The following is a 27,395-nucleotide window of genomic DNA, read 5'->3' as shown; positions in this document are numbered from 1 at the left end:
TAAAACTTTGAGCACCGACACACACAACTTCCAGCACCCTCCAAGCTGGCCCAAAATGGGGATTAGCAAAGCTGCCTTTCTCCTCCTGTTCTTTCTCAGCTCAGGTAAGAGTCCTTTGCCTTCTGCTTGCCTGGGTGAGGCTGGGGCCAGACCCTTGCAAGCTCCATGTGATGAAGGTAGGTCCCCAAATCCCTGCGTCACAGCTCCCCTGGACGATGGTGGATTTGGGGCTTGCTGGGCAGCAAGAGCTGCTGCTGAGCAGAGTGAGAGCTGTCATTGCTCCAGGGCTGTGCCCATTACAGACACCAGAAGAGGAGCAGCCTTGGTGTCTGCATGGGCACTGGTGGCTCCCAGCAAACGTTCCCCTGGCCAGAGACAGGGGCACCCTTGGGGAGCAGCCTGTCAAAGGCTTGCACAAAGGCATGGCTCCCTCTGGTTTCAGCAGCCTTTTGTCTTAGGTTTGGGGAATTTTTTTTTCTGTTATTTCCAGCCACTGTGATCCTTATTCTGAATGCTCTAAAGTTTGTTAATGCTTGTGCAAAACAGAATGATACAGGAAAGGAAAGCTTGTTCTACACACTGCAATTTTGGTCTTTTTCATAACTACATTCTTAACAGTGAATTTTTCATTCCATATGATATGGAGACCAAATCTGATCACTGTTAGTTTCTGCAATATTTTTGGTACAAAAAGGTATTTTTGTGGAAGATGGTACAAAAATTTTGGAGCGCACAAGAACTGAATTGAGCTCCTTAGATATATTTTTATGGGTTTCATACGTATGAATATTCTCTGTCCTGGAAACTTTAAACTCCTGTGAACTGTGAGATTCAGACCACACAGCTTCTTGCAGGCATCTATATAACTACACAATATGTTGTGATTGTAGTAAAAAATACAGTTCTGAGTGTGCTAATGCTTATATAAAGATACAGTAAAATAGACAAACATTTTACATATGCAGTTTTAAAGCATAAGAAAAAGTAACAGTTAGGAAAATATATAGGTAGATTTTAGCGGGAAGTATTGGAGACATGCCCCAGCATAAAAAAAAAATCTCTTACTTAAATTTTATCTTGGTTTAAATTCTAGTTTCTAAGCTTTGTTTTTGCAAAAGAACAGCCTCTGTAAAGTCAAATACCTTCCTCAATTAAGTAGGAATTTTATATAAGGGAGAAAAAGATACAATTTGGGCTTTTATCTGAAATATTATACTTTTTTCTTCAAATTCTTTAACAAATGGTTGTAAATATTTGCATTTCTGAATAAGATAGTAATACATTTTCTGAGACTGTAAAACATCATAGATATAATGCAAATGGTAGCATGATAATTTACTGCTTTTTATTGATTGCATATTTTCCTTTTTATTTTCCCTACAAGTAATCCCCTGCCATGTAAATATAACAAGGGGAAAAATACTTTTATGACTCAAATCAATTATGACCCTGTCAATATTTCTAAAATCAAATGTTGTATTAATAGTTGTAATGTTGTTGCAAAATGTCAAAACAGAACTCAACTAAGTTTTCATGGAAGCTGTACCATAATAGGAATTCTTTTCTTGTTTTTCTTTTCCTTGTGGAGAGCATTGCAGCATCCCTATGATATTGTCTTAACCTAGTTTAATGTTTTGTCTCAAAACTTATTTATTCTCAATGTTTTTGTTTTGAAATAACTAGTGGAAATGCCATTGGGCTCTTTTCCACTTATTCTTTTGTTTTCCAGCAGCTATCCTTTTTTTTTCCATGCATACATTTAAGGTAATTGCCAACCCTTAGAGATGAGCTCTTCCCAGGGGTTTTTAAATGCAGAAAAAACCCTGCAGTAACTTCTATGCTCTTGCAATCGTATGAGAGGAAGCATAATTTGGCTTTTATCCCTATTTTACCAGCTTCAACTTGTAGATGCCAAATGATCTTTAAGAAAATGCCCAGTTGCAGGCTGAGCTATCTCTCAAGTGAAGGAATTTAGTAGCAGGATACTTCTGAGCCCACTTCACAGTAAAGAGTGTTACTCGGGAAAGGGAGGAGCTGTTGCCTTTCTCAGCTGGAAAGACATCACTGAACAACCCAGTGGAGCCCCCTCTCAGGGGTCTGAGTGGGACAAGGAGGCTTTTTGTCCCTGCTGCTGACATTGGGCCATGGCTGAGACAGACAGGGGGCAGAGAAAGTGAAGTTCCTCTCTGCAGCATGGCTGTTATTCCTGAGATTCCAGCCATGGTCTGGTTCATCCCCTGTCTGCCTTTTGTTCAGCAATTGCGTAAGGCCAGGCACAGCAGCACAGAGCAGGACTGAGATGTCCTGCAGTGACCAGGGGCCAGGGTGCCTGTCTGGGGTTGAAACCCTACAGAACAGGTAACTCCCAGGGCCAGATGTTTGTCAGAAGAGTCATGTGCTCACTGATAAAGAAACTGTAAAAATCATAGGACTCATGCAACTCCATGACCCTGCAGCTGGAAGTCATGGAAATCACTGTGCTGTGCACTAATTCTGAGATTGCACAGCTGTAACAGGAAAATACTAAATGCCAAAGTCCTTTACAAGAAGAAATGTTCTTGAACAATTTTTGAGTTTACCATTAAACATAGCTGTACTTTTTAGTATCCTATATATTTGACATGCAGCTGTAGCCCAGAGGTTGTTAGGTGAATTTATTTACCAGTTTAGTGTCTTGTCTTAATTCATTGCAATGGAGGGCAACAACTGCCACCTTGATTATTAAGTAAGTTCAGTACAGGTTTATTACAAAAATGACAAACTGAACATCTGACAACCTCAGTGACTGAGGATGGTTTGTTTCTTTTAAAAGGAGCCTTTGTAAGGAGGTTACTGATAAATCTGAAGTCATTCCATGAGGATAGATGGATAGCATGGGACAAATGTTGTTCCACACCTTTATTGAGCCCCATTTCTCTGCTTTGTCCAAAGTATGCATGGCCAATATTTTCTTTCTGAAACACCTTCCCTCTTTTTTCTCCTTGTGTCATCTTTTGTGCTGCCATTACTTTATACCATAGGTTTGTGTTATTATTGTTCAAGCCATTTCTCTGTCCTGCCTTAACACTGGGTTTTCAGTAATGCTGCCTTTTGCCATACCAGGAAGACATTTTAGATTTACCCATATTTTGTCACCATTAACCAACTATTCCAGTAATTAAATGGTGATGTCACATGACTAGATGACAAAGAACTTAATGTGAGAGTTTGAAATTAATCATCATTCCCATTTTCACTCCTTTCTCTCTTTTTCATTTTAGTGCAAGGAAGCGTTCTAGACCGCTATGTGAGAACAGAGGGAGCTTGGTTGCTCAATCCAATGAAGCAAGTTTATAGAGCAAATAGTGATGAAGAATGTGCAGAGAAATGTGAAAATGAAGAAAAGTTTGCTTGCAGGTAATTTCCACTGGTTCCCACACACATCTTTCATTGCAAGTGATGGAACAATATGCCTTTTTTACCTGCAGTCTGAAATTTCAAGGGTTTTCTTATGACTTCGTGGGGGTTTGAGGTTTGCTGGAAAAACAAAAAATGTAAACAAACAGAATGCCTGGGACATATAGATGAAGACAGAAAAAATAGAGAACTTAAGAAAGTTATGTTGAACTTTTATTGAAAAACATTACAATATCTCGATGCACAACTTGACATGCTGCAAACAAACTTGGCATGGTTTTATCAAGGCTCTTGCACTCTTTCTGCAATAAAGAGTCATAATTAATTTCTTGGAAATTTAGGATAGGATTGCTTATTTTCATTGCATTGCCTATCTTGCAGATAAATCCATTTTTCAGAATTTTACTAGAATTTGGACTTCGCTAACTGCTATTTACTTTGACAAGGAGATGGCCACCTAGACCTTTATGACTCTAAACCCTTTCAGCCAAGTCCTCTCCCTGCACTTGCATTAACCAGGCTCAAGGGGCTAGAAAGCGTGAAAGGTGTTGATGAACCTGTGTTGTTGGTCTTTGCTCAGGTTTCTGCCCCACAGGAGCCCATTGCTCTGAGCCTGAGGCTGCTGGATCTCCTGTGCCAAAGCCTTGCAGCCCACTGAGCTCCAGCAGTGTAGCAGGAAACTGGGGCAGTGAGGAGGGATGTCCATTGCTGTGGTGGGAGGCAGTCTGCGCATACAGGGCAGAGGGATTGTCTCTTCTAGTGTAGCCCTTCTGCAGCGCGCCTTTCTGAACTCAGCAGAGTGCCTGCAGTGATGTTTCAAGCACTGGGTTCTAATTAATGCTTTTATTCAAGGCAGGGATACAACGGTCCTGACTTCTTAACTGTGTTTTGTAACTTTGGGCTTTAACTCCAATGAGAAAATGAGACTTGTTCTAAAAAGGTGGAAGCCTGAAGGATGACAGGGGTCTACTGACTGTATGAAATACCACCAATTCCCCTGGATCCAGTTTCACTCTGAAAACCACAAAGAGGGCAGAGCTGCAGTGGCACGTGGTTCAGGATATTAGGGAGGAAGGCAGAGAGGGCAAGTTTGTATATTCAGATTATATATTTACAGTTGGCAGTTAATTACTGTTCCCTTTTGAGGCATATTCAGACACAGTATCATTCCTTAGCTTCTGCCCTGGGGTCTAAGCCTGCCATCGCTTGGCACTGGAATGACATCAGGTAATGCCTCCTTAATTAATTACATGAGATCTATTACAATCAAGCAAGAACAGGTGCTGTCTGGCAGGAAGGATCTGGGGGAAGAAAGATAAATGTTAGTCAGAGCTTAGGACCAGGGCAGCACTGCAGCATCCTCACATTAATGCTTCAGACCGTGTTCAGATCAATACTTCAGATTTATTATCCCACCTTAGAGGTGGATTGAGCCATGCTCCTTAGTTACTTTCCTACTTACAAATTTAACATTACTGACAGCTTAATTGGCTTAACCGGGCATAACAGCTTTCTTGTTACCCATTGAATGCCATGCTGCTATTGTTCTTTTCTTTTTGGTCCCAAAAACAAGCTGTAGGAATTATTTGGCCTGTCAGAAGGTTTCCTTAGATGCTATTCTAGAGGCTACACCATCTGCTCCAGTTTTGCAGTTTACAGAAGGCTATGACTTATGGAGTGCTTACTCTCGGAAGAGTTACCACAAGATAACTTAAGGTCCTGGATTGTGTTTTACCTGCTCCTTGTGGTAACTACTGCATGCTGTGGAGTGTCTAACTCCTTGAATGACTGCTTATATTTTTTAAATTCGGTGAAGGTGCCTTGTGTATATATCCCCTTCAACATGGTCTCTTGAACCTCTGGCAAGTTATAAATCCCTTGTTATAATTTCTTCTTGTAGCTCCCTTTCAACTTAGGTTTGATATGAACACTTAGAAGTGAAAATCACCACTGAAAATGTGAGCTGTAATACTCAGTGATTAGAAATATCAGTCTTAAATATCAGTCCCAAATATTGATATTTTCTTAATATGTAAAAATTTGAATCTCAGTCTTAAATATCGCTGAACTGTAGTGTTTGATAAAATGACAACTGAATACTCAAAAATGTTTTCAGGAAAATAAGCATATATTCAATATTGTTTCTTACATTGCTCTCTTCTCGTAAATTTGACAGGGCCTTCTTATTTACCAGTAAAGACCAGCAGTGTTTAACATTGAGTGAGAACACCAAAACAGCAATGATATTCAGAAGAGCAAATGCAGTTCTTTATGAAAAAAGAAGTATGTATATATCTTTTTTGTGTTACTAAACTGTGGTTCAGATAAAAATGATCTATTTTTATAGTATTTGTATATTGTTGTATGATGTTCATACTCTTCAGTTAATTAACTGGTGACATTTTTATCCCATTATTATTTTTATTATGTCATTAATTGACGTGGTGAATTTTATGAATATTTTTGTCATAGATGAGGATTATTTGACAGAAATGGTCTCTAATTCTTTCTGAAAATACGAAATGTGTCTCTGAGGAATGGTAGCTATCCAATTCTTTATCCTGTTTCAAAAATTATCACCTTATACCAGATGCAAGGAAACAATTGTGTTTTAAGACTATTTTTCAATTTCATTGTCAAGCATGGAGCTCTTGCTGTATACAGGGCAGAAGGAATGTGGTTTATTTTTGATGTAACATAAATTTCATTGTGCTGTTCACTGATTTTAATAATACAGTAATACTTGACTTTGGTAATAGAAAATGAACCAGGTTCTCAACTGCTGAAAATCATGGAATGGTTTTGATGGGCCAGTTTCTAAGCAAAAGGCAAGAATCTCAATAACTTGATAGTAAACACCCATGACCTTCAGAAAAATGTATCTTTACTTCTCTGTTGACCTTGATGGCTTATCCCTCCCTGTGGGCTAAGACAATGCTGTGTCTATAGCAGCTGCAAGGAGATTTTAGACAGTAGTTCAACAGCTTTAGCTGGATTGCAGCCGAACATCCAAATGAGGTTTTGTTCAGGCACTGTGGATAAGGGCCTGATAAGGAAGATAAGGAGGTAATTTTTCACAGAAAGGTGTGTGAGTACTGGGCCACATTGCCCAGAGAAGCTGTGGAGCCTTCACCCTTGCAGATATTGGCTGGCCACAGCCCTGAGCAGTCTCACTCACCTTGGAACCTGAATGTGCTATTTCTGGGACTATGGACCAAAGACAACTGAGGGTCCTTTTCAACCTGGTATTTTCTGAAGCCTTTGGCCAGCTGCATTTTTTTCTGCAGGTAATTTAATGTTTAGAACATTAGTTCTTGCATTATACACAGAAGCAGGTGGGAATTTCCATACATCACAAATAAGTAACACTAAGAAGTCTTCTGCAGTTCTTATTTAGAAGGAAAACTGAGTGAATCAATTAATGAGTAACAAAGCTAAGAGTTTGTATGAGTAAGTTATATGTAAATAATCATATTGTTTTTTCTTTCTGTGATCAGGAGCTGGATTGCAATTTTGGTTTATTTTTGAGACATCCCTTGGATTTACTGAAGTTAGAACCTGTTACTGCAATACTCATTGGGGATTTGTTACATGTTTTGGGGCCATAGACATGTGTTTTAGTTTCTTGAAATAACAGAAACACGCCACTAAAAGTGTGAAAAACTTGTTTGACAAAACCAAAATTTCCAAAAATTGCACCTCTGCCTGCAGAAACCAAAAGATGACCTTTGTTATCATAAACATCAAATACACAACCTAGTGTGTATGTGTCAGATTGTGTCAGATGCTGTCTGTGTTGCTCAGCCTTGTACCTGCAGTAATGTTTTCAGTCTAAGCAATTACTTGATGAGACCTAGTTGCTATTTATCATTGTGTTCAACAAAAAGGATGACAATTACTATAAAACTGACAGTTTCAGAAGTTATTTTTTTAACAGCATGTGCTATAAAAGAGAAAGTTAATAATTTCTGACTTACAGTAAAAGTAACAAGAATTAAAGCTGCATTCAGGAATTGTTACCTACATATCTATTTGGAAATAGTTAACCCAAGGGACACGGGTTGAGTTTGGGGATCAAAGTTAGTAATTTGTCATCGGAAAGGAAAAGCCCTGAAGGTTATATAAACGGTCAAAAGTTTACACAAACAAGAAGAGTCAGCACTTGACTGATTCAATGTTCAGTGATTGAGGGGTTTAATGTTATTTTATTGCAAAATTGTTTGAGGGATCCAAATGGCTTCCAGCTAAAGTTTCTAGAGTAAACTTGCCTCTATGTATACATTGAAATAAAAGCATTCCTAAGGGTGCATCTATAAATTCAGGTCTAAAATATCAGCCCCCAGAAAAGCTGAACCATATTTTGGATTCAAATATTAGTTCTTTTCACTGTGGGCAAGACAGGTCTGTGTAAAATGGCATTATTTCTCCAGATTTCTGTTAATCTTCTGCTTGTATGTCAGCTTTGTTACAACTTTGATGCTGGGAAAACCTGTTGCAGAACTCGGTCTCTACTGAATATTCAATTTGTACACTACTTAAAGACCCTTAGACAAACCAGGTCACAACCTAAAAGACAGATTGCTTCTCCAGGGAAATGGTAAATGAGTTTCCTACTTAGTTTTCTGAGCCAGAGGACACGTTGCCTTACAGTGACTGTCCCTAAACTGCAGCTGTCTTGTCTTCAGCTGAATTCAGGTGACCATCTTTAAAGATTTGATTTTAATTACTGTGCATGACTATAATAATCTTATAGGAGGCAAGAAAAAGATAATGTTTTTCTATTTTGTTATAGTATCTATTTAAATGTATTTAAAGTGTACTTTATTATTTAAATCTACTGTGGCGTGTTCCCAAAATAACTGGTTTTTGTTACACTTATTTCTCTGGAATTCTGGTGCAGAAATTCTTTTGCATTCAGATACATTTTTCAGTCCCAATCAAGTCATCTTAGACATCAGCTATCTAGCAGATTTTTACAATGTAAAATGTCTAGTTTTGAGAACACAAGAAAGTCAAAATATGATCAAACATATTTAAGTGTGCTGTCATGAAAAGGGATTTTGTGTATGTTAGAATCCAATTGATATGTTGTGATACTGATTAAGCACATATCATTTCAGTATATCTTCTAGAATGCAAGGAGGGAAATGGAGTGGATTACAGAGGAACAGAAGCCAAAACTCAGAAAGGTGTGAAGTGCCAGAAGTGGGCTGATAATACCCCACATAAACCAAAGTAAGATCTTTTCGTATCTGTTCATATGTTTTTCTGAAATTTTGTTAAGCCACACATAGGTGCTAATTTGTCTTGTAAGCAATTTTTTTTTGGTGTTAGAAATCTCCTTATAAAACATTTTTCTGTACCTATCCAGCATAAGATAATTCTCTAATCTGAGTTGTTACTCAGAGACCTCTAAGTGATGCTACATCATCAACAGAGACGCTGTCAGTTTTGGCAGTTGCATTCAAATTTTATGGGCTTTACATGAGCAAAACACTAGACAGAGAAACATCTGGTTCTGCTGAAATCAGAATTTTTTAGTAGTCTCACCAGAGCAAGAACTTCTTCTCTTGGCCAAAGGTATAACATGTGGCACATGAGATAGAGGTGCATCATTTTTTCAGTGAATCCACAATTAACAAGGCAGTATTTCTTGTATTTAATTGAAAACACCTAACTGGGTTTATTTAGTAACCTTCTATTCGTATGCTGTAGCATTCAGGTTACAGAGGACTCTCACATTTCAGCAAATACATTGTCATTGTGTCTCCCAGGGAACATATCCCAGAGGAGGCACTTCCCTACATGCCAAATGGTACCCTGCTTGAGCAGGAAACCAATAGCTAAAGAAAATGCAAGTGTTAAGGGCATAACTGGCCATAGAGGCACTGTATTTCTTAAGTCTATCATTGTAGCACTTCTCATGCTTCAGCAATTGCACACACTAACTCGTAAGGGCCCTCTAAACACCAACATCTACAAAATTGTCCTCAGATAAAGATTTTGTTTTTAGAGCCCTGAGCTGAATAATTGGGACGCCTTCCTTATTCTGTAATCCCATTTAATTCTGTTCCAGTTACACGCCTGAAAAATATCCCAAAGCAGGACTGGAGGAAAACTACTGCAGAAATCCTGACAAGGATGTAAAGGGACCCTGGTGTTACACAACAGATCCTGATACCAGATTTGACTACTGTAACATCCCTGAATGTGAAGGTCAGGACACACATACTGACTTCTTTCCAATTTTTTCAAGATGTGTTGAAGAATGTGAAGTTATTCAGACACTTTTATTTTCAATTGAGCATTTGTTTCAAACTTGAATTTAGTTCAACACGAAATTTTCCAAAACATTTTCAACATCAACAAGGAAGATATCAAAAGACCCTGAAAACATCAACACAAAGTATTTTTTTCCCTAGATAAAAAAGGCGTATGGGTGTATTGATATATCATAAAATTAGAATTGAACAAAATGACAGTTGCTAGTGCAGAACTCAATAAAATGTGACAGTAGCAAAGCACAGATTTTAAATTATATATTAATAGATTCAATTTGGTTCTTTTAAAGCCTGTAGTCTGTAGTGTTGGTTTGAGGTTTTTTTTTTTTCATGGAATAATACAACAACTAAAATGACTTTAACAAGTTGATTGTTAAAGTAATCTTACCAAGGAAACTAAGCTTTTACTTTGCCAAAAAATGACTGTATTATGGCCTTGTGCTCTGATCAGGCTCTTGTGCTTCGTGTGAGACAAGTAGGAATGTTTCTGGACCAGTTGATCAGAGGTTTTCTGTTTCTCTTGTCCTTACTCTGCCTTGCTCCTACAGTAGAGTGCATGCACTGCAGTGGAGAAAACTACCATGGTGTGGTTTCAACAACAACGTCTGGGCTTGAGTGCCAGCGCTGGGACTCCCAGGAACCTCACTCCCATGGATACCTCCCAGAAAAGTGAGTCAGGTTCTGTGATGGGCTCTTTATCACCAGTGGTGGGCTGAAGACCACCCTGCACCAGACAGGAGAATTGTTACAGCCATTAGTAGTGTATCTTAAAACCTAAAAATCTTATTTTTCTGGTTTAGTTTTCCAGAGAAGGATCTGAAGAATAATTATTGTCGTAATCCTGATGGAGAACCTCGGCCCTGGTGTTTCACTACCAGTCCAACTAAACGCTGGGAATATTGTGACATTCCTCGTTGCAGTGAGTCTGGCTTCTAGGCTTCTTCCAGTCAGAGTGGTGTGAGGATCTAAAACAAACAGAAGAGGTCCCAAAGATAAGAAGAGTATAAAAGACAGCTGAATTATCTCAGAGAAAAAAAATAATCAGTTTAAAATGAACTTCTGATAGCTTTATTGAGATTAGACGTTTCTGTCATAGGCATTTCTAATGGTTTTGTCTGGAGCACATCTCCCTTCCTTGGTGTATTTTCCTATGACCAATGAGGCAAAGTGAAAATTTTCCAGGATAGAAATCCATTTTAATTTAGGTGAAATGTACATTTTTGAGTTGAGTCTGTGGTTAGAAACCATAGTTATTTAGCCAGACTGCAAGGCCTAAGCTCAGTGAAGTTACTTCAGCGAAGGACAGAGATAAAGGGGAGGAGACAGAAGATGATAGAGAGAGACAGGGACTGCTGTAAGGGCAAGTCAACCTGACCTCGGAATTCTTTCTGATAAAAAGGAACTAGTGGTAAATGTCACACGAAACCCATAAAAATGAATATGTATGAACCTATTGTGAAACTGTATGCATATGTATTTGAGAGAGAGATAAAAAGAGACCTGAAGTTCTCAGAGGTACGCATGCCTTTTTTGAGGAGAGCAATCTCCGCATGTGTCCAGCGCTGTAATAAACATACCAGCTTTACAACTTTTACAAAGTTGTGGGGTTCTCTTCTTTTCTCCACAAAACACCTGGCATTTCTGCTGTTTCTTCTGTTGTTCCTCTTTTGATTCCAAGAGTTTCACTCTTCCTGAAAATACTTTGGCTTTTGCTTTGCTCTTCAAATGAATTCTCCACCTTTTCAGTTTTCTTTTCCCCTAAAGGCCTATCCTTGCCATTATACTTTTTCTTGGGATTTCTCACTAGACCTCATCCTTGCTGTCTCTCACCACTCAGAGTACGTCTATTTTACACATGCACCTGTCTGTATCACTGATGGGCCAGACATTTCACCCCAGTTTTCTTCACAGTATTACCACTTGCTCACTTTCCAGATCTGTTCTGATGAGGCTGCTAGAATTTTCATATCCTGACTTTTGAATCCTGGCTCCTGTAAAGAGGCAGATGCAAATGCCCTTCTGGCAGCCTGACTGTTTGTGAAGAACTCAAAATGGGAGAAAGAAAAGTCAAGAAAGATATCTTTAGATCTCTTATCTGCCTTTTGGACTTTTCAAATATTTTGATATTTAGAACTTACCTGCCAAGAAATCTAAAAAGCCCACTTGATTGTAAAGATCAGAGTGGTTTGTTGGTTTAGGTTTTTTCTATATCTAGAAGGCACGGATTAATTTCAGTTCCTTTTTTTGTCACAGCAACACCCCCACCACCTCCTGTCCCAGGACGCCAGTGTCTCTCAGGGAGAGGAGAAGACTATCGAGGCACAATATCTGTTACTGAATCAGGAAATACCTGCCAGCACTGGAGCTCTCAGTCTCCCCACAGACACGCTCGCACTCCTGAAAACTATCCCTGCCAGTAAGTGAAACCCCTCTGTCACTCCGTGTCCATGAGAAATGCCAAGTCTCAAAATTACTTTAGTTTTCTTCATCTGTATTGCAAAGTCCTTCAGTTACACCAGCATTCATCACCTGCTGGATCTCATATTTTCAATTTTTTCATACATTTCTGTTTATTGATTTCTTTGTTCTTGAATACAGGTGTCTCCTCTTCTGACTTTCAAGCTCTTCTTGGCTGACTTTTTCCCTCCTCATTTCATCCTTGTACTGTATTGCTCAGATGAAACCATGTGGAGTAAGAAGGGTACAGCTATGATATTTACTTGGAGCTAGATTCTTTCACCCTAGATTCTCTCTGCTGTGCTACTCTTGACTTCAAAGTATTACAGCCTCTTAATTCATTCATCCGTTGTGCAGGTATCTGGTTTAGCACATCCAAAACACCAGCGAATTGCAATTATTCATGTGACAAATGGCATTAGTAAATGCAACATTAAACTAGGCAGCAAGAGATTCTCCATTTGTTCATAACTTTTAGATTTCCAAGAGAGACTTTTATCAGCCAAGTTTTCTGTTCTAGGGGCCTAGATGAAAACTACTGCAGAAATCCTGATGGTGAGCAGAGGCCATGGTGTTACACCACCAACAAAACTGCCCGGTGGGAATATTGCAACATCCCCTCCTGTGACAGTGCCAAGCCAGAGGCCCCTGGTAAGAACAGGAAACAAGTGGAATTGAAGGGTCATCATGGTTCATTTTGAAAAATCTCCTGTAACTCTGCTCAGTTGCATTGCTGCTGTCACTGTTGGCATTGCCGTGTCTAGTTGAGCTCTGGGTGTGATGTGGAGCCCACAGTGGTGTGTTCAGTCTGGCAGCCAAGTGTAGAAGGTTTTAAGTCAGCTGCTGCCTCAGATCAGGAAATTTTGCAGTAAAAGAAGTCTTTTCAATTTTCCCAGTGGTGGTATTTTTAAATGCTCCATGGAAAAGTTAGTTAGCTTTACATGCCAGCTCCTTAAAAACTGAATGTGTAGCAAAAACCTAAGATTGCATGGCAAAGACACAGGCAGCCCCCATCCTGAAAAAATTTTGATTCATATATTAACTATTTGGCTTGTTATCTGAAATAAATCCCCATGTGTGACAGTAAAATTAAGTACAAGTGATTTTAATCTAGAATATCATGAAATTTTTGCAAGCATCTTTTGATATCTTCATTTTGATCTACTGTCTGGGAAGGATTCTGTTACAGAGAGCATGCTGTGGTGATCAGTGAAATACTCTGGCTTCTTGTTTTCTGTTGTCTTTCTATGCTTAAGCATCAATGTCAAAGAGTTAAGATGCAAGAGATTGGTTTCTGTTATTCACTGCAGCTGTGGATGTGCCTGAGCAGGCTGAAGTTACTGAGGAGTGCTATCAGGGCAATGGGGTCACTTACCGTGGCACAGCTTCTTTCACTCGCTCGGGGAAGAAGTGCCAGGCCTGGAGCTCGATGTCGCCGCACCGGCACAACAAAACGGCCAAGAACTACCCCAACGCGTACGTGTGCTTCCCATCGCCGGCTTTCCTTGGGCAGTGGTCGTTCCATTGAACTTGTTTTGATGTGCATCATCATTGCACAACAGTGATTATAAAGCTGGGAAGGGAGTGTACTAGATAAAAATAATCCCTTCCTTTTCTTCTTCTTTTATCATGGAAACATTTTTTATTAACTTCATCTTGAAAGAAACCGCAGGTGCCACTATTATACTTTAGACTAATTAACTGTGTGTTTCTACATTGCTTCTAAAGTAATTAATAGTTATAATAAATTTTCCCTTATGCTGAAATGAACTGTTTCTATGCATTAATTTATTCACAAGTTTAAGTCTTTGCTTCCTAGTCTGCAAGTCATTAAAACTTTGAAGAAGGGATAGATTGTTTTCTTATTCCTAATATTTATCACTTATTTTTTCCAAAATGCAAAAAACTATTCCTTTTTTAAAACTATTGCCATATTTGAAAAAAATAAATTATATCTTTGCTATACATGTATGCATTTACTTATCTGGATTTTTGAATTATATTCTACTTTAAGTGTTAATCACTGAATAAGTATTTGCATATTTAAATATTTAATGTATGTGTCCTGATTTCTTTCTGCTGTAAAAACTATTTCAACTGGCCATGACAGAATGTACATGATAAATGGTATATGCTAACTCCGAAGCAGATCTGCTTTCTAAAGTGTTCTTGTGAGCTCTCCCCAGGGCAATGGCATGGGTAGGAATATAATATGTTTGCATTTGCAGGGGCCTGAGCCAAAATTACTGCAGAAACCCAGATGCCGACAGCCATCCATGGTGCTACACCACCGACCCCAGCGTGAGGTGGGAGTACTGTGACCTGAAGAAGTGTGACGACCAGGGGCTACAGACTGTACCTAAGCCTCCTCAGACAGCAGAGGAAACAAACCCTGGTGAGAATACTTTCAGCTTCCCCAGAAATGCTCATAACCAGGAAGCTGGTTTTTATGGAAACACTTACAAGAATTTAATAAGAAATGAAATACAGGAAACTCTAAATAAATACAGAATTTAATACAGTATTGTATCCACGCTCTTAATTTTCTGAGCACTTTTGTAGTTAGTATTTTATAGCAGGGGTTCTGCATTAGTTTTTAGGCTAATAGCACATCTTTTACCTGCTACATCTGGCAATATTGGAAACATGAGGAAGCAGATGGCTCTACTGTGGGAGGGCAACTAGTAATAACAAAAAATGGAGCAGTGATGGCATTTTGCTGGCACCTGCTCCAAAAAGTCTTTTCCTGTGCCATGCTTTCACATTTCTAGGGTTCCACTTACCATCAGAGGACAGCTGGCTTTTTTTGATTCAGTTCAGATGCAACTCTGTTATGCAGTAGATGGTTAGAGTTCTGCAGCTTTCTTTTTTTAATTTGTTTTTGCTATGACATGTTTCACTTGTTAGAAGGTTAATAATTTTGGCTGAATACGTGTTACTGTGTTTTACCTACTGTAAAATGTGGCATTGGACAGATATCAGTGCCTGCAAGGGAAATACTTTATGAGTGCATGGTATTTTTAGACCTGATTTCTGGAGTCTTGAAGGATTGACTAAATGTTAGCTTCTCTTATTTATGACTTTCATGATCATGAAGAAAATTTTTAAGATGCAAGGAAATTAAAATATCATTGTTAGTCATCCTTGACACTATGTAGCCCTTATTTCCTCATCTATATAATATGTAGGATGTGTAAATTGTAGTGGTATTTCCTCAAATTTATCTCTGCTTCATCACCATCAAGTATGGATGTTGCCCAATAGCTCACAGCTAACAACCATTTCCTTTCCTTCATTTTTCACAGAGTGCATTATTGAAAATGGTGTAGACTACCGTGGCACAGTGGCAAAAACTGCAAGGGGCAGGACTTGTCAGGAGTGGAGCTCTCAGAGACCTCATAGCCACGACTATTTCACTCCCACAACTCATCCAAGAGCAGGCCTGGAAAAAAATGTAAACAACTGTTCATTTAATACTTGCTGTCATTGAGCTTTGCTTATCTTTTTTAGGGTCCCTCAGCAAGCATTTGGCGACAAGTCCTTGTTAATTTCTTTTCCTCAGTTCAATCCAAAAACCTGATCATGATAGTTCTTGCTGCCATGACCAGTGTGGTCACTGTGGGACACAGAGATGCTCAGAAGCTCCACTGAATGCTTCTGCAGTACATCCAAGGGGCTTCAGATAGGCCCTTGCTTCTCCTCAGTACTGAGGACCAGCCAGAGGTGGTCTGTGGGCAGGGCCTCTGTCTCCTCTGACAGAAAGAACACCTGGGCTCATAGGTTTCAGTAGTACCAGGGACAGGAGATGTGATGGATCCAATGTTCAGTGCAAGTTCCTTGAGATGCGTAGCTGATGGATTGTAGCCCCCCATGCCCCAGTAATTCCCCTTCAGCCCTCCAGCCTCTGCCACAGCCCTTTATTCAGGGTGATACCTGTACCTGACCACCCTGGAAGGTAATCACCCTTTCTAACCTGTATCTTCCTAGTCCTAAAAAATGTACTCATCAGCAGCTCTTTAGCCTTGTAAAATCCCATTTAGAGTATTTGCCTGATTTGTGACAAGCTTTGCATGTGATACAAAGAGCTTGTTTGATGCTGACAGCTTGAACTATTTTTTTACCAGGTAGATGACTTTAGAACTTGCTTTAGTCAATTCTTTGATGGCATCACATACCCTGTATTGAATTCCAGATTGGGGAAACTGTCTCTAAAAAGCTGCCTGTCATAAATTCTTGGTTCTTGCACTTGTCAGGGGCTCTTGGTAGCATATATTTTCTCTAAGACATGGGATATGTTTCAGGATAGGGAAGGGAGCTGGAAAAGATACCTGGTAGCATACAGTTGTGTGAGGTGTGTGTGCTGGGTAGGGATCAGTCAGTATGCCCAGGGAAAGCCCAGAGAGTGATTCAGCACCTGCATGAGGCGGAGCACTGCAGCCCTGCATCATCACAGGTTGAGCAAGAACAGCTTACACAACACTCTCCTGTCTCAGAGTCATGCAGCCAGAGTGGATGTAGAAAGACCTCAGGACTGATCCTACTGCTCCTATTAACTGCAGGGAAAGCAGGAGTAAATATTTTCTGTGCTTTAGAAAGCTTCATCAAAGTCAAGATCTCCCAATTTTTGAGATCTCAGGGATCCAAGGTTGCCCTAGTGAAGTTTAATGTCTGAAGGCAATTGAGGAAGTTTGATTTTTATTATCCTTTTCCAAACTCCAGAGCAAATGGAAAAATGAAATAATATTTGACAAAAGGAATGGGAAGTCACTTATAAGAATGAAAATTAAAAAATATTTCCCAATTTTATTTTATTTTGAAGCTTTAATTGGTTGGCCTTTCTATTCCCTGGTTAATAGCTGGTGCCTTTATTCTATGTTACAGTATTGCAGGAATCCTGATGGAGATGTGAATGGACCTTGGTGCTACACAACAGACCCGAGAAAAGCCTGGGAGTACTGTGACATTCCCAAGTGCCGTAATTATTCCTTTAAAAACTAGTGTCTTCCTTCCCCTTAAAGACTTTCCTGTACCTTTTTATAACAGCTGGAGAGTACTTGGTGTTTAGTGAAAGACTGATCTAAGTGAAACAGATATAGATAAGAAATTAAGGCTCTTGGGAAGTCATGTTCTTAGGGTCTCTGTCTGAAGACCTAAGATTGGTCTTCCTTGAAAGCTCCAAATGCACCACAAGATATGGAGGCCACTGAAGCTTATGGAGTTTTGTCATGTGTTTCAAAATAGGCAGTTCCAGCAGAAATTTCCCCTGCCCCAGCCCAATCTCCTGGCATAACTCTGTGCGTGGCCTTGCTGAACAAGGCACACTCTTATACCAGCAAAATCTTTGCACTCCCTCTCACGTGGCTCTGGTTCTGTTCTGGATGACAACCAGATTGTCCCTCCTCTGATATTGTACCATATCTGGTGTCTGCAAAATGCATCTGACCCTAAAGGTTTAACCAAATGCCCTTTGTCTTTGTTACTAGTAATCAAGCTCTGAATGAGGTGGTGCAACAAAGTGTACAATGATAAAGTTTTATAACATTTTGGTTTCCAGTCCTTTCATGTCTATCAACAACAAAAGCTATGCTAGGAAGAGAGGTAGCTCTCAAAAGAAGGGTGACTTTCTTGCTGCTTTATCCCCTCAGCAGTGAGCAGAAGAAAATGTCCTCAGATCAAAACCCAAAAGCGGAGCAAGCAAGAAAAAGAAAATTGTTGTAAACACACTGGACCTGTGAAAGTGTTACTGCAGTGAACGTGTTGTGCTGAGATTCTTAAGGAAAAAAAAATCACATTTTCACAACACATTTTCACATCACTATTGTATTGTATTTTGATGATCCATTTCTTCTTTAAATTAGTACTGGTTTTTTTGTTGAGAAGGTAATCTAAAAAACAGAGGAAATATGGCATTTGCTTTTAATTTCTTTAGTTAGCTCTTTTTGCTGACAAAATTCTAAATTCTCTGTTGATAAGACTCAGTTCGCCAAGGCCAAATAAGAACTACTTTTTTAATAACTCAGAGAAATCTGAAGGGCCAAATGATCCTGAAATAAGAGTTGACAAAATTTTGTTCCTCAGAGACAGCTTTAGAATTTTGCAAGACTAGTTTAAAACATCTGTTTAAAACATCAGCTTCTGATGTTTAAACTGCTGTAGTCCATAAGAGACCATTTAAAAATGATGGAAGGCTTTATTTCTTTTTTCTCTCTCTTTTCTTCTCCTTCCTCTTCTGTTTTTGTTTTGGGTTTGTTTGGTTGGGTTTTTTTCTGTCTGACTGTAGAGCTACTTGTGTGTAATTTGCTGGCCACTGAGAACTGTATATGAAAAAGAAAAATTTACTGGGCATTTTTAGGTGTTCCAGATGAAGGTAACCTAACAAAATATATGTGATGTATGGTATAGAATTCCTTGAAGAGAATCAGAAGCTGAAGTGACAAATGTAACAGGTTCACCTTCTAGTTCACCGAGTTCATAGTGAATATACAGCAAATCACTTAAGTTCCTAACAGTTATATTGTTTTCTTTTCTGAAGCTCCTCCTCAGTATGAATGTGGGAAATCCAAGTTCAGACCAAAATTGTGTGCTCAAAGGATTGTTGCAGGGTGTATTTCACACCCACACTCCTGGCCCTGGCAGATCAGCCTCCGTACCAGGTATGGTTATTCCCCATTATATTGGACTCTACATGCAAAGAAACCTGGCCTCTCATACAGCCTTACAGTAAGTGGTTCAGGCATTCTAAACTTGATTTCAATTTAAACATAGCTCAAGGCTAAACACTGTGTGTGCTATTCTTAAAGAAGGTCATTTAGACAACCAAGAACACTCTATTTTGTGACAAATCAATTGTTAATTGTTAATTTCAAGAACATTTTCAGTAGAAGGCAGCATGACTCTAAATCTGTCACTATATTCTATAACAGAATCAGTTTCCAACGAATAAAAGCAACAGTATGGCTAGTAGACTTCTTGATCAGTCCTTCCATGTAAACATTTGCTCCTACTGGCAAAATTATTAATAAAACTGGTAATCAAGCCAGTTGCAGAGCTTTATGACTGTGATTAGAGCTAGAAAAAGTCAAAATCTCTAAAATAGTGAACCTCACTGCACACAGGGTTTTTTCCAGTAATAGAAACACTGACTAAGAATGAAGATCTAGGTGTTTTCATGCAAGGCCTCCTAAAAATGTCCACAGACTCTTACTGTCGTAGTAAGAAGCATTATTCTAGGAAAGCAAAACATTTCTTAATGAAATTGTGGAGTAATGTCTTTAGTTTGTAAAGGCAGACATGTTGGAAATATTACCTGATAAATTACAGTAGGATTAACTTCCCCATCTTAAACCACCGCCCTTTTCATGACATTTTGCTCTATTACAGTTATGGCTTGCATTTCTGTGGGGGAACTCTGATAGATCCTCAATGGGTTCTTACTGCTGCCCACTGCTTAGAAAAGTAAGTATCTGTTATAGTCTCCACCAGCAACTTCTTACACAAGATAAAAAAAACCAGGAGAAACAAGGGACCTGATAACTAACCCAAGCTGGTTGCAAACTGCTTGCTAGCAGTCAAGAATTGAGCCAAGTCTATTTGTCATTCATTAAAACTGAATCTTGACTGTAAAGCAGAGTGACAGTGATAACTCCTGCCAATTTGATTTCATGTGCCATTATAAGGGATTGAGTTTACTCCAAAGCTGGCTATCTGGCTTTGACAGAGCAAGGTGCTCAGTAACATTGAAAGTGGTCTCTGTTCTGGTTGTGTATTCATCAGCTCACCATGTGCAATCATTTCCAATAGGTCCTCACGACCAGCTGCATATAAAGTGTACCTTGGATTACACAGAGAAATGGCAACTGAGCCGTCAGTACAAATCCATGATGTAGAGAAGTTGTTCAAGGAGCCACGCAGAGCAGATATTGCTCTGCTCAAACTGAGCAGGTACCTTCTTCCCTGAAGCACTCCTTTGTTCTGATGGGACAAAGTGGTTGCTGGTGTTGTAGAAATGAGTGTTTCTACGTACTTTGTGTTCAATTAGTGATTTGAGATCCCCTCTTTCTTTCCTTGCAGAGGCTCTGGGGTTACAGAAAGGCAAAGGCTGTCTTTGGGAGGGGAGGAGGGCTGGGGACAGTTAGCCAGGCTGGAAATGCACTGGGAGTCAGCTGCTGCAAGGTGAGGCAGTGGCAGCAGAATAGCGGGAGGTAATGCTTAGAGGAGATTTTAGTCTGTGTTTCTACATGCTTGATAAGGTAATGATGATTGAAACCTGCCACATTAGCATGATGCCAGTCCATGCTGTTTCCATGCTATGGTGAGGAGATTTCCTCTTCCAGCAGGGCTCGCCAGTGGGCAGGCAAAGAGTTTGATGTAATGCCCAGTATGGCCCTTCTTGCATCTGTTTTCATTCATTGGAAATGCCCTCTGTGGAACTGTGCAATCAAAAGGGATTTGTCCATGCAGCTACCAGCAGATGTGAATGTGTGCTGCTTGGGCTTTCAGTGCTGTGGTTGCAGTGCATGTCTGAAACAGATACAGGGTCAGATTAAAAATGTAGTCTTCTAAATGAGCTTTTGCTGCACCCAAAGGCAAGTCAGATGGCAAGTCAGATGGACTTAGGTTCTGCTGTGTGCTCAGTGTCCTGACAGAAAGTGATTTCAAATCAGACTGGATGCAGAAAGAGCAATCTAACACCTAGGTGTCAAATGCCACTAAATTATACCTATATATATATAATATATATATATTTTTTACAAATACCACTAAATTATTTCTAATTAGGTTCTATTTGCTATGCATTAGCCTAATTCAAAGCATTCTCCTGGATTATTGTTGGCTCTTTTTATATCATTATCCATTTCAGACTTTTCTCTTTTGTGTATCACTTTCTGTGGATTTAGAGCCTAAAAAGCAATTTTGCATGTCAGAAAAAAAAACTCAAACAAAACTAAGGATTTAAATGATAAAAGGCTAAATGTGTATAAAATCTTTTTAGAAACCTGAATTAGAACCTAGTATTAAGTATAATTGTGCTAATGATTGTTCCTCTTTGTTCATTCCAGACCAGCAGTCATTAATAATCATGTAATCCCAGTTTGTTTACCAAAAGAAAATGCTGTGTTAGGAGGAAGAGAGGAGTGCTATGTGACGGGCTGGGGAGACACAAGAGGTGAGACAGCACTGACACATTTAAAAGCTCCATGTTTGCAGACTGGTATATACTTGTAAAAAAGTGTGCCCTCTCTTGTGCCCCATGCAAGCTATTGATGAAAAACTTGTTTCATCAAAATTCATCAGGTGCTGCCAGACTTCCCACTGTCTCTCTGACACTGATTCTCCTAATTCATTCAGTGCCATGTAAACTGAAACCCTCTAAATAGATGCTACAAGAGGAGAAGCAGAGCTAAGGAGTCACTTCTCTCTCAGTCCGTATGCTTTTCTCCAAAGTGGGCTTTTGCCCAATTGGATGGAAAGTTTTCTAGATTTAGGTTATTTCTTAATCACATAAATGTGACTTTTCTTATTCTCTTGAGTGATTCTTCCTCCCAACCAGGCTGGTTCACATCTCACACAAATAAACCCCTCATTTTCAAAACCTCTCACTCTATCTTGGTTCAGAAGTGCATTGGTACCTTCTCTGCCTCCTTTCCCACAGTGCCTTTTTCTGCTGTTTGCTTCCTACCTAATTTCTTCCACACAAAATTCAGATATAGAGAAATAAAATGGCTTGGGAATGGCTCCCACAAATATCTGTGGGTACCTGATCCACATGGATGTACTGTGAGAGCAGGAAGGTCAGTGGTGGGTGGTAGAAGGTGGTAAGTACCATAATATTGATGATAATGCCTGCTGATTTTGGTATATCTTCATATTGGGCCTGGGAAGTGTATGCACAGCGCACACTATGCTGATTTTACTGCTTATCCATATCCTGATATTTGTGTGTTGTGACTATGATAATTACCTTTGTCATTCATTCTTTTTTCATCTCTTTTTCATTTCCAAAGGTACTCCTGGTGAGGGCTACTTAAAGGAAACTGGCTTTCCTGTAATTGAGAATAAAATATGCAACCGCCCTGAATTCTTGAACGGTAGAGTTAAAAAGCACGAGCTCTGTGCTGGGAATATTCATGGAGGCACAGATACCTGCCAGGTGAGAAAGTCTGTCAGCATGAGAGTCACTTGTAAGCACATTCAGATCAAATAGGGCATTGCTTTTTTGGGCTTTAGAGGCCCAGAATTATCCTTGGGGTGTTACCACACCACGTGTATCTGAGCAGTGAAATGCCCATGGATTCTTCTCTTTCCTTGCTCCCTTGTCTGCTGCTGCAAAGTAGGGAAATTTTTCAGATAAGCCTGAACTCCAGAGCACGTGGGAACACACAGCTGCACAAGTCAGGTGTGTGGAAGCCAACTTAGAATGACAAAAGGTCTGATTTTCTTTCCCCAGGCCCCCTTGCTAGCCTCAACCAGATTACCTCCAATGTCCAAGCTAGCTCAGTTAACAGCATCTCAGTTAGCAGTCAAGGAAGGATGCAGTGCCATGCAGGCAAAACAAGGGCCAAAGGAACTATGAACTTCCAAGTATCAGTGCCACAGGATCAACTAGTAATAACAGAAACCCACGGAGACCTCAGAGAAGAGACTGAGGGAGGAAGCACAGAAATTAACAGTTTAACAATCAGATTCTTTTTCAATAAATCCCGTTACTTGAAAAATAAATGTAGTGCCTGGGTGACATGAAGAGAGCTTTTATTATAAAAGTGTTCAACAAAATGCATGGAAAACTCTTGCCTTGCTGGAATTCCAGTGTTCCCTATAACTCCTGTGTACTTTGCGTGTAGGAGGTACTTCTGTTTCTGTGCCTCCTATGGGAAGGGTCTGTCCAAGAAGGAATCATCCTGTTCTTTTGCTCTTTAGGGGGACAGTGGAGGACCTCTAGTCTGTCTGGACCAAGATAAATTTGTCCAACATGGAGTCACCTCTTGGGGCCTTGGCTGTGCCCAGCCCATGAAACCTGGTGTTTATGTTCGAGTCTCCAACTACATTCCTTGGATTAAAAGTGTGATGGAAAGCAACTGATCCTGGGTACGGACTGCCCTCTCCTGGAAAGCAGCATGCACGTCAGAAATACAAGATTCCAAGTGCAATATTAAAGCTACAATCATTCGTAAGGAAACAAAATAAATACGATCATCCATTTTAAATTGGTATAAATTAGTAGTCATTGCCAAGAAGCCCAGCTGACAGTCTGTTACCCTGTTTCTATATGTTCGATAGTTTGTTTGCTATGTCTGACAATAGACATACCCACCTCTGAAATACATGTTGAAAATTCCAACCTTAACTGTAACTGGCCACCTGTATTTTAATTTTTTTAAGCTCTACAATGACGTTTTCTTTTAAGGTCATCATTTCAAGATGTTCGGCTTCTAAGATATGAAGAAATGAGAATACTTTTTATTTTCTATGAGTTGTCTGAACCTATTACCAATTTGATGCTACAAACCAAAGAAGAATCTCACAGTACATATCTTATATGCCTGTGAAGTTTTATTAGTTACATCTGATAGCATTAAATACATGGGATGGAAAAAAAAGGAAGGAAACACCTTTGGTTTGTGTTTTCATATTTTTTATCGTCAAGGAAATACATGTGTCACAAAAGTATAAATGTTGCATCAAAGATATAAAACAGTGAATTAAAAAATAGCCTCACCCTGAAGTTAGTCCCTAGTAAAGAAAAGAAAATAGCTATCTATAGGTACCACAAATAGTGACAATGCTTCTACATATTATAAAATTCTGTACCCATTTATTTCTTTGTATAAATACATAACTACATAATAGTTAGATGTACATATTTCTCCTCTATAAGAAGATAATGTACAAATGTGGTTATAGGGAGTGTAAGCTTAAACCTTCCAAAATTCTTTCCAGGGAAAGCTTGACTCATGCTTGCCAAAGTGAAGCAGTTGCTGACTGTGAACTCCTGCTCCCATCCTGCTCTCTGGCAGATAAACCAGGGAGCTCCCCACAGGCATCTGGAGACCCCCAGATCTGCACGGGGTCCTTCTGGCATCCCCAGGGTATGCTGAGGCTATTCCAAGTAACACAGCTACTTCCTGGGGTGGCATTTGTCCTGTCCATTTGCTGCACTCTCGGACAAGCCAAGCTGCATGTCATTTTAAAATTGTCTTTATGTTTTTTTTGTAAGCTTGCACATGCAGAAGGGATGTGTTGCATCCTAAGAGTTTGGTTTGGTTTGTTTTTTTCTCCCAGTGCCTTAAAGGGAGATGAGAGCTATTAAGCATAGTTAGGTGGCAGGGTGATTTCTGAAGCTTCTACTTCTGGAGTCTGATTCTGGGAGATGAAATCATCTCAGGGCGTTGCCTTCCTGAACAGGAGCAGCTCTGATAAAGCACACACCACCCACCTGTCTGGTCAGAGGGATTCACTGAGCACAAATACCATCCTGCATATTTTCCATATATATCCACTTTGGTCATTAAGCCAGCCAAGAGATTTGTACAGTTCTTCCCTGACAACAGAAATTCTGTGTTGCAGCTTGGGCTTTGATTTGTTACGCTCTTCAGATGTGAACTCCTGAAGCCATGGTTAATACCTGCCTTATAGAAGAGAAACCTCTTCTTGCCAAACTGGCTAGAAATTTTGGGATATGCCTGAGGGGCCACAGAAGTCCCACCTCATAACGCTTCAAACAGTGCCAGTCATGATCCTTTCCTTCTGCAAGACTGTCAGGGACAATAAAAATTGTTATTTTTTGTGGTAACCCTTTGCACAGACTGGATAAAGTAAGCCAGCACATGTGGTGGCAGTGGCACATTTGACCCAAAATAGCACTTCCATCTGTTTGTTGGTCCAAGAAACCTCTTTGCCAACAGGAAAAACACACTTGGGTTTCTGAGGACACATTGTGTGCCTGTGGTGATGGTACAGTGACCCTTTGTCTCTTGTGTACCTCATATCTCTCACTGTGCCTCTGGAGGACACACATGCAGGACAATTATAGCTGACAGAGTTCAGGCCCTCAGCGAAGAGGTGCCTCTCACAACAGCCCTTTTGGTGTCAGCAACTTAGGAGAACACTGCTGTGCCTCCTGAGAAGCTGGCAGAACTTTCCTGTAAGTATTAAGCAGTTGGAGGCACATATGAATTTAGAATAACTCTTTTTTTGAACAAGCAGCCTGTCCTGTGGTCTGCATGCCCAGGTGCATCCACCTCCATGCAGTTGGTTTTGCTTGGAGTTCTCCCTTGCTGAAGCTGTTCATCTGGTTCCACCACGTCCTCTGTCACCTCTCGCCCACAAGAGGGTATCCCCACCATTACCAGGCTGCTGGTCATGCACCACGTTACACACCCACTACACCTTCGGGAGGCAACACAAAGTCTCACAGAGATGGAAGGGCTTTTCAACTTACAAAATCCCTGTTAGGGATAAGAGTTAGCACAAAAGCAATGACCAAATACAAACTCCACCTGAAGTTGCTTAGCACTACTAGATTAGAAGTCAAAACATTATGCATAGGCTTTTTTCTGCTGTCCTTTACAAAACAAATTATTAAGAAATAAAAATATTCAAACTTCTGACACTGCCCCAAGCCATTTTACCCCCCAGAATTTATCACTCACATTATCTTTTGAGCAACACATGCAAAACAAAGTATAATCTGAAAGGAGGAAACAAGTCTTTGCATCTCTCATTTCTCAATGTGTTTTAGTTGTCCACTAACTGAAGAAGCTGTCAAATATTATTCACATTTATTTGGAAAGCTGTAGCTTTAAAAGATCTCTGCAATCTTCTCAAGCTGCTAGTGTTTAAAACACCAATTTTTTAAAAAATCACAAAGAAGAAGTGCTGAATGGAAGAGGGGGGTTCAGCTCACCCAGCATCACATGTGATCACTTCACCCTGGTTCTCCAAGGTGCCTTCAGTAGAGGTTGGCTGGGCTGAGTTTTGTGGCTGGGGTTCTCACTGAGACACAGCCTCTGGCCAGTGCACGCCCATAGCTTCCAGTTCAGGGCTGGTGTCTGCCAGCCAGCCTTGGGCTATCAGCTGTCTACAGAAGATTGTATTGGTCTAGGAGAAGGTTTCTCCTTGTAGCAGTAGCTCCAGTTTTGTGTGGTGTCTTCTAGATTAGCCATATATATTGTGAGATGTTAATTTAGTTTCATATCTCCAAGTCATTACTGACTTTTGCTAAGCATAACTTTGACCTTTGCTGTGCCTCAGAGTAAGTTAGAAACAGCCTTGAAAGACAGGCCTTTATCACTAACTGCCTAAAGTGTAAACACTAGGCTGGGATTTTTATTAAAGGTCCTGTTTTCCTCCAGAAGGGCTGGTGATAAAGGCAGTTGCTGGGAAAAGGCAGGGAGAGTTGGGAATTGCTGAAAAGCACAGTATATTCCTCACCACAGGAAATCCTCCTGGAGTCCTAGGATGGTGAGACTGGAGCAGTGATCATTCATTTTCACTGACTGTACCAAAGTGCTACTGATTTGTGGTATGAACCTTCCAAACTCAGTCCTGTATCTGCTTGTGCCAAACATGTTTTTCTGTGAGCTTATAAGGTCCTTTACAACATCTCACTGACTTTCTTTTATTTATTTCTCTGTTTATAACAGGATAGCTTTTGAATGCCACATCTTCTCAAGTCCTTCCCTGCAAGGAGTGAATTGTTCACCAGTCAGTGGCCAGGACAGAATTCTTGAGAAAGGTAATACAGAAGAAAGGAAAGGCAGTCTGTCCCTGGTATCTGCTACAGAGCCAGAGAATTACTCTATTACATGTCAGCTTCAAAGGACTAATAAACACTTACCTCCCTTCATAACCAAAGCTCCTGGCTCATCCCTGCCCAAGACAGCTTGACATCCCTGTCAAGAACCTAAAAAAATTATCCCCAAGACAGAAAGATGACAAATAGTGATAATGAACAGAATGCAGAAATTGCAGGTCATCTTGGCAGTGGTCAGGGTGAAGAAATTTGGTTTGTAGGGATGGGCAGAGAGCATGATTTGTAAAGGAAAAAATCAGCATATTCTTGAAAGAGGTGTTTGAAAAGCACGAGGAGAGGAGAGGAGAGGAGAGGAGAGGAGAGGAGAGGAGAGGAGAGGAGAGGAGAGGAGAGGAGAGGAGAGGAGAGGAGAGGAGAGGAGAGGAGAGGAGAGGAGAGGAGAGGAGAGGAGAGGAGAGGAGAGGAGAGGAGAGGAGAGGAGAGGAGAGGAGAGGAGAGGAGAGGAGAGG

General features: G+C 40.1%; 1 protein-coding gene across 3 annotated transcripts; it reads left to right on the top strand.

The window, feature by feature from the left end:
• LOC132071678 (plasminogen-like) lies at nt 1-27,048 on the top strand. 3 transcript variants are annotated; one of them, XM_059469361.1, is made up of 20 exons: nt 1-104; nt 3,261-3,396; nt 5,573-5,679; nt 8,517-8,631; nt 9,473-9,612; nt 10,226-10,346; nt 10,478-10,596; nt 11,931-12,093; nt 12,655-12,785; nt 13,445-13,610; nt 14,363-14,529; nt 15,440-15,588; nt 17,016-17,109; nt 18,667-18,787; nt 19,515-19,589; nt 19,935-20,075; nt 21,194-21,300; nt 22,139-22,284; nt 23,052-23,219; nt 26,777-27,048. In XM_059469361.1, the coding sequence occupies exons 1-19, from the start codon at nt 56-58 to the stop codon at nt 23,211-23,213; spliced, it is 2,409 nt and encodes an 802-aa protein (XP_059325344.1). In that variant the 5' UTR covers nt 1-55; the 3' UTR covers nt 23,214-23,219; nt 26,777-27,048. The 3 variants fall into 3 exon arrangements, with proteins under 3 accessions (XP_059325344.1, XP_059325345.1, XP_059325343.1); XM_059469362.1 differs by lacking the exon at nt 26,777-27,048 and adding an exon at nt 24,072-24,165; XM_059469360.1 differs by lacking the exon at nt 26,777-27,048 and having other exon boundaries at nt 23,052-23,740.
• The last annotated feature ends 347 nt before the right edge of the window (nt 27,049-27,395 follow it).

The sequence above is a fragment of the Ammospiza nelsoni genome, chromosome 3 (assembly GCF_027579445.1).
Source record: "Ammospiza nelsoni isolate bAmmNel1 chromosome 3, bAmmNel1.pri, whole genome shotgun sequence".
NCBI classification, from domain to species: Eukaryota; Metazoa; Chordata; class Aves; order Passeriformes; family Passerellidae; genus Ammospiza; species Ammospiza nelsoni.
This window is presented reverse-complemented; position numbering and strand designations above follow the sequence as displayed.